At 44.1% G+C, this 15,562-nt stretch overlaps 1 protein-coding gene across 7 annotated transcripts in view; it reads left to right on the forward strand.

Annotated features, from left to right (window-relative positions):
• Nucleotides 1-1,371: 1,371 nt before the first annotated feature.
• pitrm1 (pitrilysin metallopeptidase 1) overlaps nt 1,372-15,562 on the forward strand; it is a 65,086-nt gene continuing 50,895 nt past the window's right edge. For 3 of the 7 annotated variants that reach the window (XM_072576143.1, XM_072576146.1, XM_072576144.1), the window contains exons 1-4: nt 1,372-1,496; nt 3,358-3,460; nt 8,634-8,740; nt 11,525-11,676. In XM_072576143.1, the coding sequence (XP_072432244.1) occupies nt 1,435-1,496; nt 3,358-3,460; nt 8,634-8,740; nt 11,525-11,676 (424 nt within the window). In that variant the 5' untranslated portion in view covers nt 1,372-1,434. Of the gene's footprint in view, nt 1,497-1,590; nt 2,390-3,357; nt 3,461-8,633; nt 8,741-9,065; nt 9,158-11,524; nt 11,677-15,562 lie in introns of those variants that run through there. The other 4 variants (XM_072576145.1, XM_072576148.1, XM_072576149.1 and 1 more) reach the window with 4 other exon arrangements.

A 15,562-nucleotide genomic window follows, 5' to 3' on the forward strand; every position in this document is an offset into this window, starting at 1 on the left:
TGCTCTAAACCCTTCCACCTCTAATCACAATAAATACAGGGTCCCTTTTGTCCTCACCTACCACCCTACCAAACTCCGCGTCCAACGTATCATCCTTAAATACTTCTGCTAACTCCAATTAGATCCCACCACCAAGAACACCTTCCTCTCCTCATCCCTCTCTGCCTGCTGCAATAACCGTTCCCTTCACCAATGCTTGGTTCACACCACTCACCCCATCAATCCCCCCACCTCTTCAAACCCCCAGGTACCTTCCCAGCAACCGTAAAAGATGCAAAACCTGCCAGTACACCACCCCCTCCTTTAACCTCCAACCAGGACGCCAAACAGGTGACGCAGAGGTTCACCTGACTCTCCTCTAACCAGGTTGACTGTATCCGGTGCTCCCGATCTGGTCTTCACTGCAACTCAGGGCATATTTCGCCAAGCATCTCAGCCGGGCCCATAGGGTCCATTTTAATTCCCCTTCTGAATCCCTTTCTGACATGACCATCCTTGGCCTCCTCCATTGCCACAGCAAATCAGACTGCAAATTGGAGGAACAACACTTCATCTCCCGCCTTGGCAGCTTATAGCCTGGAGGACTGAACATTGAGTTCTCCAATTTCAAATATCCTGCCTTCCCATTCCCCAATCCCCTCCCAGCCCCTTCCCCTCCCTTCTATTTGTCTGATAAAGCCTTCCTTCCAGCTACCAAATGGATTAATTCCCCCCATCGACCAACCAGGTCATAGCCTCTACCTATGTTCACTTATCCCTATATCACCACTCCCTCCCCACCCCTTTATCTGCAGCTCCCCTTACACCCACCCCCAGTCCTGAAAAAGGATTACACCTGAAACATTGACTTCTCCACCTCCTGATGCTCCCTGGCTTGCTGTGTTCTTCCAGCCTCCTGCTTGACTCCCTTGAATTCCAGCATCAGCAGTTTTTTTGTCTCAAGCAGTCTCATTTTTGTCTCATTTGGCAGTTGTCTGACACTCAAAACTTAACCACCCTTCATCCTGATGAAGGGTTTTTGCCCGAAGTATCGATTTTCCTACTCTTCGGATGTTGCCTGACCTGCTGTGCTTTTCCAGCACTGGATTCTGGACTCAAAACTTAACAGTGCATCACACAGGGAGGTAGTAGGACAACAGTTGAAACATTTAAATAACAGGTAACTGTATCAATCATGATGTGCACCAATTGCTGAATTTGCAATCCGCCTCACTAGCTCCCCCTGCAGATTTGACAGCACTGAGCATGTTAAATCAATCCGCGCATGCGTACACCCGACGGATTGGTCACGCCCTCCATAGGTGACGTCACTGCTTTATCCAATCCGTGTGGGTGTTCTAAGGGCGGCTCGAGCCAATGAGGATTCGGGATGTTGCTGGGTGCGGTGGAACAGGCAGGCTGCCTGGCGACGGTGGAGGAGAGGGTTAGGGCAAGATGGCGGCGGCAGTGTGTAGGGCTGCGGGCGTGAGGCCGCTGCTGTCAGTGCGGAGCGGGAGGTGAGGCCAGGCCATCCCGGTCCAGCTGCTTCCCCGGGGGGGAGGGGGGCCTCAGAGCCTTCAAGCTGAACTCAGAGTCAGATAGACAGACAGACAGGGTTGTGGGGCACAGGCGGCCGCCGCCTGGCCACACTCACCAGGGCGACCCTTGGCCCTGCCTCACTCCCCACGCTCCAGTGATAGAGATAACAGGCCGGCCCTCGGGGCTGTTGCATCTCTCTCGGTTGCAGGTTGTAGCCTCCTCGATCCCAGGTCGACGCGATGACCTACCTGGGCGCTCATCACCACCTTCACCCCTCGCCCATACCCTGAGAGTCATAGACTGACGCTGCGGTGGGTCTGTGGTGACCAGAGGCTGTGCCAACTCTGTAAAGCCTGGAGAAGGTTCTACACTGGATGGGTTGGTGCTGATGCTCCACAATGTGACACAATATGATGGCACCTGCTTCGTTCTCCATGTGTCACCCTCACTTTACTGTTCGAAAGAATGGCTCTGAACCCGTGCTTTAATTTTGCCAAATACCTAAGATCGGTTTATTATTTTCTCAACCTTTTTGGTCAACTCAGCAGATTTCAGACGGGTCTGACCCATCTCCCGCACTTCAGCTCTCACCCCCACTCTTCTTTCCCACCACAGCAATATGGTCTCCTTGTCCTCACCTACGTATCCGGAGGATCATGAAGGGCAATTTCTGCCACCACCAGACATACATTCCACTCCCCTGTCAGTCTTTTGCAAGGACTGTTCCCTCTGGAACACTCTGGTCCACTCCTCCTTCACTCCCAAAATCACCCCTCAAAGCCCCGTGGGACCTTCTGTTGCAGCTGCAGAATGTGTAACACTTGCTAGTTTATTTCGTCCTCAATATCAAGGACCTGAACATACCTTCCAGGTGAAGTAGTGTTTTACCTGCACTTCGGTCAATCTAAGAGAGTTGCACTGGTAAAGCACAGCAGGTCAGGCAGCATCTGAGGAGCAGGAGAATCGGCCAGGAATTTCTGATGAAGGGCTTATGCCTGAAATGTTGATACTCCTGCTCCTCAAATGCTGCCTAACCAGCTGTGCTTTTCGAACATCACACTCTTAGACTCTGATCTGCAGCATCTGCAATCCTCACTTTTTCCTTCAGTCAATCTAGTCTATTGCATTCACTGCTCACAACATGGTCTCATCTACATTAGGGAAATGAAACATAGACTGGATGACCACTTCACAGTAGAGCTATGTTCTGTTCACAGAAAAGAGTCTGAGCTTCCAGTTGTTTGCCACTTCAACACACCACCATGTTCCCTGTCCAACATCTGTCTTTGGTTTGCTGCAGTGCTCCATCAAAACTCAGTGCAAGCTGGAAGAACAACATTTCACTTTCTGCTTATGAACACTACAGCCTGTGGACTCATTTTGGAGTTCAACAATTTTAGGGTTTGAGGCACCTTACCCCAACAGGACCAGGCCTTGTGATCACTTGGTCTGCTGTTACATGACCCATTGTTAGCTAATAATTGTCCCCATTAGTAGCTATTCGTTCTTCTAGGCTGATTGTTATTCCGTTCTTTGTCCAAATGTTCTTCTCTATCTTTGGGCTTTTTCTCCACCTATCATTTACTTCTTGCCTCATCTTTGCATCCTATTTTCTACATTCAACCAACTTTCTCCTCGTTCGCTTCAGATCTGAGGAAGGGTCACTGGACTCAAAATGTTAGTTGTGATTTCTTTTCTCAGATGCTGCCACACCTGCTGAGCTTTTCCAGCAGTTTCTGTTTTTGTTGACAACTGATTTCCAGTTTATCACTAAAATCATGTTTTTATCTAAATAGGTGAAAAGTTTTACTGTAATTCGAACATCCTTTTTCTTAATAGATCTATGAGCTGCTGTTCATGGCGATGGAGAAGTAGTTCTGCACAAGAGCGAGCCAGGCAGTACACAGTTGGGAAGAAGATTCATGGGTTCACTGTCAACCAGGTAGTTTATTATCTTATTAACCAGCAATCTCTTTCCAAATGGAGTTGAATTCTGATCTATGGTATGATCTCAAAAGAAAACTTCTGTGGGTCATATTGCTGCATTTTTATGATGTTTGGGAAATGCTAACAGTATGTATCCTGAAAACAAACATTGAATACAATGTTCTGCACAGCTTTATTTAAAAAAAACATGTTTATATGATTTTCATGTCTTTGAGACAGCTCCACAGCTCATGAAATACTGTAAAATGTCATCACTAGATTCTGGAAAGATCCTAGCAGATTGGAAGTCAACAAATTTAACGTCATTACTTTTGGGGAGGCAGTGGTGTAATGGTTATGCCATTGGGCTGGTAATCCATAATCATGGGCTAATATTCTTGGAACATACGTTTGAATCCTGTCTTGGCAGCTGGTGTTTTTTGAATTCAGCAAAAAAAAAATCTGTAATAAAAAGCTAATCAAATGGGAGCCTAACCGGTTCATTAATGTTCTTTAGAGAAGGAAATCTGACATCTCCCAGACCTGGTGGTGTTAATTTTTTGCTGCTCTATGAACACTTGGGGATGGATAATAAAACAGTGCTCATATTCCATGAACGATTTAGTTTTGAAAGATAAAGAAAGACAAAGCAGGGTATTACACAAAAGATTAATGTACAAGATGAACACTACTTGAATTGGGACTTATTATGGATAGAGGGCTAGTTAATGGACTGGAAACAATTGGGGTCAATGGGACATTTTCTGAAGGCTATGATTAATGGAGCGCTCTAAGAATATTAGCCTCTTTTTTTGTGTGTTTATACACATACAAAGCTAGATAGGAATGTAAGCTCTGAGAAGAACACCCAAGAGACTGCAAAGAGATATAGGTAGATTAACTGAACTGGATAACATGTGGCAGATGGAGTATAATGCAGGCAATTGTAATCTTTTTTGCTTGGTCATAAGAATATTGGGAAAGCAAATCTTAGCAGGACTTATACACTTAATGGTAAGGTCCTAGGGAGTGTTGTTGAACAAAGAGACCTTGGAGTGCAGGTTCATAGCTCTTGAAAGTGGAGTCGCAGGTAGATAGGATAGTGAAGAAGGCGTTTGCTATGCTTTCTTTTATTGGTCGGAGTATTGAGTACAGGAGTTGGGAGGTCATGTTGTGGCTGTACAGGACATTGGTTAGGCCACTGTTGGAATATTGCATGCAATTCTGGTCTCCTTCCTATCAGAAAGATGTTGTGAAACTTGAAAGGGTTCAGAAAAGATTTAGAAGGATGTTGCCAGGGTTAGGGATAGGGATAGGGAGAGGCTGAACAGGCTGGGGCTGTTTTCTCTGGAGCGTCGGAGATTGAGGGGTGACCTTATAGTGGTTTACAAAATTATGAGGGCCATAGTTAGGATAAATAGACAAAGTCTTTTCCCTGGGGTTGGGGAGTCCAGAACTAGAGGGCATAGATTTAGGGTGAGAGGGGAAAGATATAAAAAAGACCTAAGCAGCAACTTTTCCATGCAGAGGGTGGTACATGTATAGAATGAGTTACCAGAGGAAGTGGTGGAGGCTTGTACAATTGCGACATTTAAAAAGCATCTGGATAGGTATATGAATAGGAAGGGTTTGGAGGGATATGGGCTGGGTGCTGGCAGGTGGGATTAGATTGGGTTGGGATATCTGGTTGGCATGGGCGGGTTGGACTGAAGGGTCTGTTTCCATGCTGTACATCTCTATGACTGTAATAGAAAAGCAGAATGTTTTGAAAAATATATGCATCTTTAAAATGTAGGTGTTCATTGGTGCCTGGGTCTGCTTTTACAAGGAGGACAAAGTTAGCATGCAGATACTACCAAGAAATTAGGAAAGTATATTACATTAATCTGTACTTTAAGGGGATTTGAGTAATAAATAACCCTCAGTAAAATTGTACTGGGTTTCGTGAGACTACATCTGGAACCACCCAGGGACTGACTACTCACTGTTCTCACTCCACCTGCTTTCTTGCGATGGCACTGTGGCTCAGTGGTTAGCACTGCAGCCCCACAGCACCAGGGCCCCAGGAAACCTTGGGCGGCTGTCTGTGTGGAGTTTGTACATTCTCCCTGTGTCTATGATTTGCAGGTCAGGTAAATTGTCCATAGTATTAGATTCATTAGTCAGTGGGTGGATTACTCTCCGAAGGGTCGGTGTAGACTTGTTGGGCTGGAGAAAATCTAATCTAAATTGCAACAACAGTCTGCATTTATGTAGAACTGTAAACAAAGTAGGTTCCAGCCACTTTACAGAAGTGTAATCAAAGTACATCCTGAGTTAAGAGGATATGAAAGCTGGAAAATACATAAAGCTATAAGGAGAGCCTTAAAAAGAAAATAATGAGGTAAAGAGGTTCAAGGACGACAATTCGGAGCCAAAACACACATTGCTGGAGAAACTCAGCAGGTCTGAACTGAAGAAGGGTCACTGGACTCGAAAGCTTAATTTTGGGCTCTCCTTCGATAGCTCAGCTAGTAGAGCAGAGGACTGTAGTGTCGCAAATCTGTTGTCCTTAGAAGGGCAGCACGGTGGCTCAGTGGTTTGCACTGCTGCCTCAAAGCACCAGCGACCCAAGTTCGATCCCTACCTCGGGTGACCGTCTGTGTGAAGTTTGCGCATTCTCCTCGTGTCTGCATTGGTTTCCTCGGGTGCTCCGGCTTCCTCCCACAATCCAAAGAATTGCAGGTCAGGTGAATTGTCCATGCTAAATGTCCATGTTAAAAAGTCTTAAAATTGATAAATCTCCTGGCCCCGATGGGATACACCCTAGAGTTCTGAGAGAGGTGGCTGAGGAAATAGCAGAGGCATTGGTTGAGATCTTTCAAGAGCCACTGGAGTCAGGAAAGATCCCGGATGATTGGAAGGTGGCTGTTGTAACCCCCTTGTTCAAGAAAGGATCAAGGCAAAAGATGGAAAATTATAGGCCAATCAGTTTAACCTCGGTTGTTGGTAAAATTCTAGAATCCATCATTAAGGATGAGGTTTCTAAATTCTTGGAAGAGCAGAGTCTGATTAGAACAAGTCAACATGGATTTAGTAAAGGGAGGTCATGCCTGACAAACCTGTTGGAATTTTTTGAAGATGTGACAAGTAGGTTAGACCAGGGAAACCCAGTGGATGTGGTCTATCTAGACTTTCAAAAGGCCTTTGATAAGGTGCCACACGGGAGGCTGCTGAGCAAGGTGAGGGCCCATGGTGTTCGAGGTGAGCTGCTGGGATGGATTGAGGATTGGCTGTCTGACAGAAGGCAGAGAGTTGGGATAAAAGGTTCTTTTTCAGAATGGCAGCTGGTGACGAGCGGTGTCCCGCAGGGTTCGGTGCTGGGGCCACAGCTGTTCGCATTATATATTAATGATTTGGATGAGGGAACCGGGGGCATTCTAGCGAAGTTTGCCGATGATACGAAGTTAGGTGGACAGGCAGGTAGTACTGAGGAAGTGGGGAGGCTACAGAAGGATCTAGACAGTTTGGGAGAGTGGTCCAGGAAATGGCTGATGGAATTTAACGTGAGCAAGTGCGAGGTCTTGCACTTTGGCAAAAAGAATAAAAGCATGGACTACTTTCTAAATGGTGAGAAAATTAATAAAGCCAAAGCACAAAGGGATCTGGGAGTGCTAGTCGAGGATTCTCTAACGGTCAACATGCAGGTTGAGTCCGTGATTAAGAAAGCGAATGCAATGTTGTCTCTTATCTCAAGAGGGTTGGAATATAAAAGCAGAGATGTACTACTAAGACTTTATAAAGCTCTGGTTAGGCCCCATTTGGAGTACTGTGTCCAGTTTTGGTCCCCACACCTCAGGAAGGACATACTGGCACTGGAACGTGTCCAGCGGAGATTCACACGGATGATCCCTGTAATGACAGGTCTAGCATATGAAGAACGGCTGAGGATACTGGGATTGTATTCGTTGGAGTTTAGAAGATTAAGGGGAGACTTAATAGAGACGTACAAAATAATACATGGCTTGGAAAAGGTGGATGCTAGGAAATTGTTTCCGTTAGACGAGGAGACTAGGACCCGTGGACACAGCCTTAGAATTAGAGGGGGTCATTTCAGAACAGAAATGCGGAGACATTTCTTCAGCCAGAGATTGGTGGGCCTGTGGAATTCATTGCCACGGAGTGCAGTGGAAGCTGGGACGCTAAATGTCTTCAAGGCAGAGATTGATAGATTCTTGTTGTCTAGAGGAATTAAGGGCTACGGGGAGAATGCTGGTAAGTGGAGCTGAAATGCGCATCAGCCATGATTGAATGGCGGAGTGGACTCGATGGGCCGAATGGCCTTACTTCCACTCCTATGTCTTATGGTCTTATGGTCTTAAATTGTCCATAGTGTTCGGTGCATTAGTCAAAGGTAAATATATGGTAGGAGAACGGGGCTGGGTGGGTTCCTCTTCAGAGAGTTGGTGTGGACGTGTTAGGCCGAAGGGCCTGTTTCCATACTGTAGGGAATTTAATCTAAAATCTAATCTAATGCTGTCTATAATTTTGGTTTCCATATGCAAGGAACAATATACTTGCGTTGAGGCAGTGCAACAAATCTTCACTAGATTTGTCCCATGGATGAGAGGCTGAGTAAATTGGGTCCATGTTATGAGGGTGCTTGTTGGTCTAGACACTCGGAAGTCAATTCCTCTCGCTGAGACATCTAGAATAAGGGGACACAATTTCAGGAAAAAGGTTTGAACATTTAGAAATGAAGTGAAACAAAATTTCTCCAGTCAAAAGATTGTGAATTTTTGGAATTCTCCACTCCAGAAAGTTGGAATATTTCATTGTTGGATATACTTAAGTTTTAGATTGACAGATCTCTGGTCTCTCAGATGGTTGAAGGTTATGGAGAGAGGACAGGAATTTGGAGTTGAAACCCAAGGTCATCGTGGTTGGATTGAACAGCAGAGTAGGCTCAACTTCTCTCTCTTTCTTATTTTCAAATTTAATAAACTCCAAGGTGTAAATTCAGATAACTAAATTCTTTCCAGTGGACAGTGCCAGTTCAGCGTGGCTGGACTGATCAGATTATTCTGCTTCATTATCACACAAAGGCAACTATTTTGTTTTTAAAAATTGTCTTAAAAGGCCTCTAAATATAATCAAACTCAAAATTCCAATATCTTTATCATAATAAGAGCAATCTTTCTCTCTGTTAGGTGACACCTGTTCCAGATCTCTTCTTGACAGCTGTTAAACTCAACCATGATAATACAGGGGCTCAGCACTTGCATGTAGCGAGGGATGATCCAAACAATCTATTCAGGTATCCATTTAGTTATGACTTTGAGTAAGATCTTGTTTAGTATGCCTTATTTGATTTTATATTCTGATTTAGTATTAACCGATTCTGGTATGTGTTTTTAAATTGATTCGAGAGGGTTCAGGAGAATTTAAAATCTAGTGAATGCTGGAATCTAAAATCGGAAAATTCTGGATATAGTCAAACCTACAGCATCTTGGGGGAGAGAGGCAGGTTAATGAACTGGTGAAAGGTCATACATTAACTCTGTTTCTCTTTTCACAGATGCTCCCTGATTTACTGAGTATTTACTGTATTTTCTCTTTTTGTATGTTTCACTGTTTGAAAGTACCGAAACCTTTTATTAATCAGCCCCTTTGGGACCAAGAGGGCATCAGTTGAACAAGTATTCCGTTTGATCACGAGGTCCATATAATCAATGTAAGAACACGTGCTAAGTAATAAAAACATAATGGAGGTGGTATACACATCACGGTTATGTTTACAGCATAAATCACTTAAATAATAACTAAAATATGATTATCAGAGAGCCTTCTCAGTCACACCCACAACTGACTACACAGTTGTGATAATACTGTAAACTTCCAGTTCATTACGTGTGGTTAAAACAAAGTTTGCAATGGAATGTCACAAAATCAGTTGACATTCTCTACAGAACCATACACAAATAAGATTTTAATAAGTAATTTTGCTACGTGTACAGCAGTATTTTAAAAGATGGATATGCTCATGGAATGAAAGGGATGATAGCAGTGGGGATAGAAAAGTGAAAAGAAAAACAGAAATTATGAGTGAAACTGTAGAAGAAGGGTCTGAAATTCTGAAGAGTGGTCACTGGACCTGAAAAGTTAACTCTGTTTTCTCTCCCCAGATGCTGCCAGACATTGCTGCCAGCAATTTCTGTTTTTGTTGTGAATTGAAAAGTGGTTGTAAGACAGGAAATAGAGAAAAGTTTAAACAGTTTTTTTTGGAGTCAAGATATGCAGTGGTGTTCCCTAGGGGTCAGTGTTAGGACCACTGCTTCTTGGGTTTTATATAATGACCTAGACTTAGGTGTACAGGACACTATTTCAGTATTTGTAGACGATCTAAAACTTGGAAGTATTGTTAACTGTAAAGAAATTAATGATAGACCTCGAGTTCTTAGGCTGGTTGAATAGACTGACTGCCAACAGTTGATATCTAATGTAGAGAAGTGATAAATATTCATGAATAATGAGAAGCAATATAAAATAAAACTAACAGTTCTGAAAAGGGTTTGGGAGCAAAGGGCCCCAGGCGGTGTGTGTGCAGACTTGTCATTGAGCATGGCAGAACAGATTGAGAAAGTGGTTATGAAAGCAATTTTGGTTTGGTCGCAACTGCATTTGGTTTTAGGTACACAATTTTGGAAGGGCTTGAAGGTGTCGAGGATGTCGAGAAGGGGTGAGGAACTCAGGTCTGTGGTTAGATTGGAGAAGCTGGGACTCTTCTTGGAGCAGAGAAGACTGAGAGGGTTGATGAAGGTTTCAAAAATCATGAGGTGTTTAGACAAGATAGATAGAAAACGACTGTTCCATTTGGCAGAAGGATCAATAGGAATAGAACCTGGAGGCAATGGCATAGCAATAATGTCATTAGTAACTCAGCAATGCAGGCTAATGATCTTGGGATATGGGTTCAAATCCCCATCGTAGCAGATGGTCAAATTTGAATCGCGTCAGATCTGAAGGAAAAACGATCTAACATCAATCATGTAACTACTATCAACATTTGGATCAAAAACCCATCTTGTTCACTAATTTAAGGAAATAAATCTGCCGTCTGGTCTGACATACAGGTGACTCCTGAACACCAGCAATATGTTTGACTCTTAACTTTCCTCTTAATAATTAGGAATGGGGAAAAGTTCTGTCAAAGCCTGTTATGCTTACATCCCATGTTTGAATCTAAAAAAAAAATTGTTTTTAAGCTGTGGGATAAGTTAGGGGCTTCATTTGCCTCAATTAGGGATATGGGATGGAGGTTAAAGGGATGGGCAATGAAGACCAGCCTCTTCCTTGTCTCTAAACCATTGACTGTACACTCCCTGCAATCCCCATCTTCATTGTTTGGAAAGAAAGTGAACTCATCATTCGATACCCAAATCTTGGGATGTTAGCAATCATCTGTGATTAGCCAGTGGCTTCTGCCGGGGCAGGTCTTCACTGTGGAGGCTCGTGATTCATTGAGATGCGTGCCTATCCAATATTAAAGAGGATAATCAGAGCTTGATCCATTGAGCTTCTTCATTGGCAAGGGAGGGGAGCTGTTAGAGTACAAAATCTCAGCCTATGATTCCAAATAGAGGATTGTGGATTTTCAGCTGTTTGATTTTTGTTAACCCATGAGGATTTAGGTTGCTGTAATTGATGCTGAACAATGAAATGTTAGATCATAGAATCACAAAATTGCTATAGCACAGGAGGTAGAACATTGTATCTGCCCTGGCTCTCCTAATTACATTTCCTGGCATTCTCCCTCTAATCCCCTACATGCTTCACTTCTTCACAGATAACAATCTGATTCCCATTTGAGTCCTGCAATTGTACTATTCACCACAATCTCAGGTAGTGCATTGCAGATCTTAAAGACTTGTGAGAAAATGTTTTTCCTCATATCTCCATTGTTGCTTTTGTTAATGAGTAAGAAAATTAAAGTTAGAGTTTTAATGAGGTTATATAACATCCTCAGTTATTGCTTTTTTAAGTGGTATTGTTACACAAAAAAATACTAACGTTGAGGTAATTGTGTGTACTTTTTCTTTAGTGTGCAGTTTCGGACTACGCCACTCAACAGTACTGGAGTTCCTCATATTTTGGAGCATGTTGTACTTTGTGGCTCTGAAAAGTACCAATGCAGAGATCCCTTCTTCAAAATGTTGACACGATCACTTGCCACCTTCATGAATGCTTTCACAGGTCAGAACTGTTGAATTAGATATGTCTGTAGATGATGCTGTGAGTAGTTGAGTCTTGAGCTTGGTTTGTAATTAACCTAAGGAACTTGTTTGACTGAATAACCTGTGTAATTTTTGTAGGATTTCTGTTTTTTGTAAAGAGAGTGTTTAAATTCTGTGTGTCATCACCAAGAAATTAGAACACTATGCTTCTCAGTCTTAACAATCTGGTCATGTTTAGCATCTGTACAAGCAAGGTTCCGAGTACTTTGAAGTAGAGTCTTTCTCATTCCCTATTTAGCTTTTTTTCAGCTATTTATCTCAGCTCTTAAATGTTTAAAATACCTATTTTAATCACTAATTCTGAGTGCATTCTTTCTACAATTAGAAGGAATATGTTCCGTCCACTTTGCTTCATAATTTTAAACATCTTGACTCTTCTAACAGAGTCACAGTGTCATAGAGATGTATAACATGGAAACAGACCCTTCGGTCTAACTTGTCCATGCCAACCAGATATCCCAACCTAATCTAGTCCCACTTGCCAGCACCTGGCCCATACCTGTCTAAATCCTTCCTATTCATATACCCATCCAGATGCGTTTTAAATGTTGCAATTGTACCAGGCTCCAACACTTCCTCTGGCAGCACATTCCACACAGGCGCCACCCTCTGTATGAAAACGTTGCCCCTTAGGTCTCTTTTATATCTTTCTTCTCTCACCCTAAACATATGCCCTCTAGTTCTGGACTCCCCCACCCCAGGGAACAGACCTATTTATTCTATCCATGCCCCTCATGATTTTATAAACCTCTTTGAGGTCACCCTTCAGCCTACGATGCTCCAGGCAAAACAGTCCCAGCCCGTGGGAAGCTGGAGAAGTGATTGCTGGGCCTCTTGCTGAGATATTTGTATCATCGATAGTCACAGGTGAGGTGCCGGAAGACTGGAGGTTGGCAAGCGTGGTGCTACTGTTTAAAAAGGGCGGTAAAGACAAGCCAGGGAACTATAGACCGGTCAGCCTGACCTCGGTGGTGGGCAAGTTGTTGGAGGGAAAACCTGAGGTACAGGATGTACATGTATTTGGAAAGGCAAGGACTGATTCGGGATAGTCAGCATGGCTTTGTGCGTGGGAAATCATGTTTCACAAACTTGATTGAGTTTTTTGAAGAAGTATCAAAGAAGATTGATGAGGGCAGAGAAGTAGATGTGATCTATATGGACTTCAGTAAGGCGTTTGACAAGATTCCCCATGAGAGATTGATTAGCAAGGTTAGATCTCATGGAATACAGGGAGAACTAGCCATTTGGATTCAAAACTGGCTCAAAGGTAGAAGACAGAGGGTGGTGGTGGAGGGTTGTTTTTCAGACTGGAGGCCTGTGACCAGTGGAATGCCACAAGGATCGGTGCTGGGCCCTCTACTTTTTGTCATTTACATAAATGATTTGGATTTATGGTTAGTGCAGTTAGAGGTACAGTTAGTAAGTTTGCAGATAACACCAAAATTGGAGGTGTAGTGAACAGCGAAGAGGGTTATCTCAGATTACAACAGGATCTGGACAAGATGGGCCAATGGGCTGAGAAGTAGCAGATGGAGTTTAATTCAGGTAAATGTGAGGTGCATTTTGGGAAAGCAAATCTTAACAGGACTCATACACTTAATGGTAAGGTCCTATGGAGTGTTGCTGAACAAAGAGACTTTGGAGTGCAGGTTCATAGCTCCTTGAAAGTGGAGTTGCAGGTAGATTAGATTACTTACAGTGTGGAAACAGGCCCTTCGGCCCAACAAGTCCACACCGCCCCGCCGAAGCGTAACCCACCCATACCCCTACATCTACATCTACCCCTTACCTAACACTACGGGCAATTTAGCATAGCCAATTCACCTGACCTGCACATTTTTGGACTGTGGGAGGAAACCGGAGCACCCGGAGGAAACCCACGCAGACACGGGGAGAACGTGCAAACTCCACACAGTCAGTCGCCTGAGGCGGGAATTGAACCCGGGTCTCCGGCGCTGTGAGGCAACAGTGCTAACCACTGTGCCACCGTGCCGCCCACGGATAGGATAGTGGAGAAGGTGTTTGGTATGCTTTCCTTTATTGGTCAGAGTATTGAGTACAGGAGTTGGGTGATCCTGTTGTGGCTGTATAGGACATTGGTTAGGCCACTTGGAATATTGCGAGCAATTCTGGTCTCATTCTTATCGGAAAGATGTTGTGAACCTTGAAAGGGTTCAGAAAAGATTTACAAGGATGTTGCCAGGGTTGGAGGATCTGAGCTACAGGGAGAGGCTGAACAGTCTGGACCTGTTTTCCCTGGAGCGTAGGAGGCTGAGGGGTGACCTTATAGAGGTTTACAAAACTATGAGGGGCATGGATAGGGTAAATAGGCAAAGTCTTTTCCCTGTGGTCAGGGAGTCTAGAACTAGAGGGCATAGGTTTAAGGTGAGAGGGGAAAAATATAAAAGACACCTAAGGGGCAACCTTTTCACGCAGAGGGTGGTACGTGTGTGGAATGAGCTGCCAGAGGATGTGGTGGAGGCTGGTACATTTGCAACATTTAAGAGGCATTTGGATGGGTATATGAATAGGAAGGGTTTGGAGGGATATGGACCGGGTGCTGACAGGTGGGACTAGATTAAGTTGGGATATCTGGTTGGCATGGACGGGTTGGACCGAAGGGTCTGTTTACATGCTGTACATCTCTGACTCTATTCAACTTCTCCCTATAGCTCAAATCTTCCAACCCTGACAACATCCTTGTAAATCTTTTCTGAACCCTTTCAAGTTTCACACCATCCTTCTGATTGGAAGGAGACCAAAATTGCACGTAATACTCCAAAAGCGACCCAACCAATGTCCAGCACAGCTGCAACACGACCCCCCAACTCCCACACTCAGTACTCTGACGAACAAAGGAAAGTATACCAAATGTACCTTTCACCATCCTATCCATCCACAACTCCACCTTCTCAGAACCACGAACCTGCATTCCAAGTTCTCTTTGTTCAGTAACACTCTCCAGGTCCTTACCATTCAGTGTATAAGTCATGCCCTGATTAGCTTTCCAAAATGCAACACTTCGCATTTATCTCAATTAAACGCCATGTACCACTCCTCAGCCCGTTGGCCCATCTGATCAAGATCCTGTTGTAATCTGAGGTTAACTTCTTCGCTGTCCACTACACCTCCAATTTTGATGCCATCTGCATACTTACTAACGACACCGCCTATGTTCACATCCAAAGCATTTATATAAATGATGAAAAGTAGTTCACTCAGCACCAATCCTTGTGGCACTCCACTGGTCACAGGCCTCCAGTCTGAAAAACAACCCTCCACCACCACCCTCTGGCTTCTACCTTTGAGTAGTTCTGTATCCAAATGGCTAGTTCTCCCTGTATTCCATGAGGTCTAACCTTGCGAACCAGTCTCCCATGGGGAGCCTTGCCGAACACCTTACTGAAATCCATGTAGATTACGGTTACCGCTCTACCCATCTCAATCCTCTTTGTTACCTCTTCTAAAAACTCAATCAAGTTTGTGAGGCATGATTTCCCACACGCAAAGCTGTGTTGACTATCCCTAATCAGTCCTTGCCGTCCCAAATATGTGTAAATCCTGTTCCTCAGGATTCCCTCCAACACTTGCCCCCCCACTGACATCAGGCTCACTGGTCTATAGTTCCCTGGCCTGTCCTTACCACCTTTCTTAAATAGTGGCACCACGTTAGCCAACCTCCAGTCTTCCGGCACCTCATCTATGACCATTGATGATATAAATATCTCAGCAAGGAGCCCAGCAATCACTTCCCTAGCTTCCCACAGAGTTCTCGGGTACACCTGATCAGGTCCTGGGGATTTATCCACCTTTATGCGTTTCAAGACATCCAGCACTTCCTCCTC

Source organism: Chiloscyllium punctatum, chromosome 8 (genome assembly GCF_047496795.1).
Source record: "Chiloscyllium punctatum isolate Juve2018m chromosome 8, sChiPun1.3, whole genome shotgun sequence".
Taxonomy (NCBI): domain Eukaryota; kingdom Metazoa; phylum Chordata; class Chondrichthyes; order Orectolobiformes; family Hemiscylliidae; genus Chiloscyllium; species Chiloscyllium punctatum.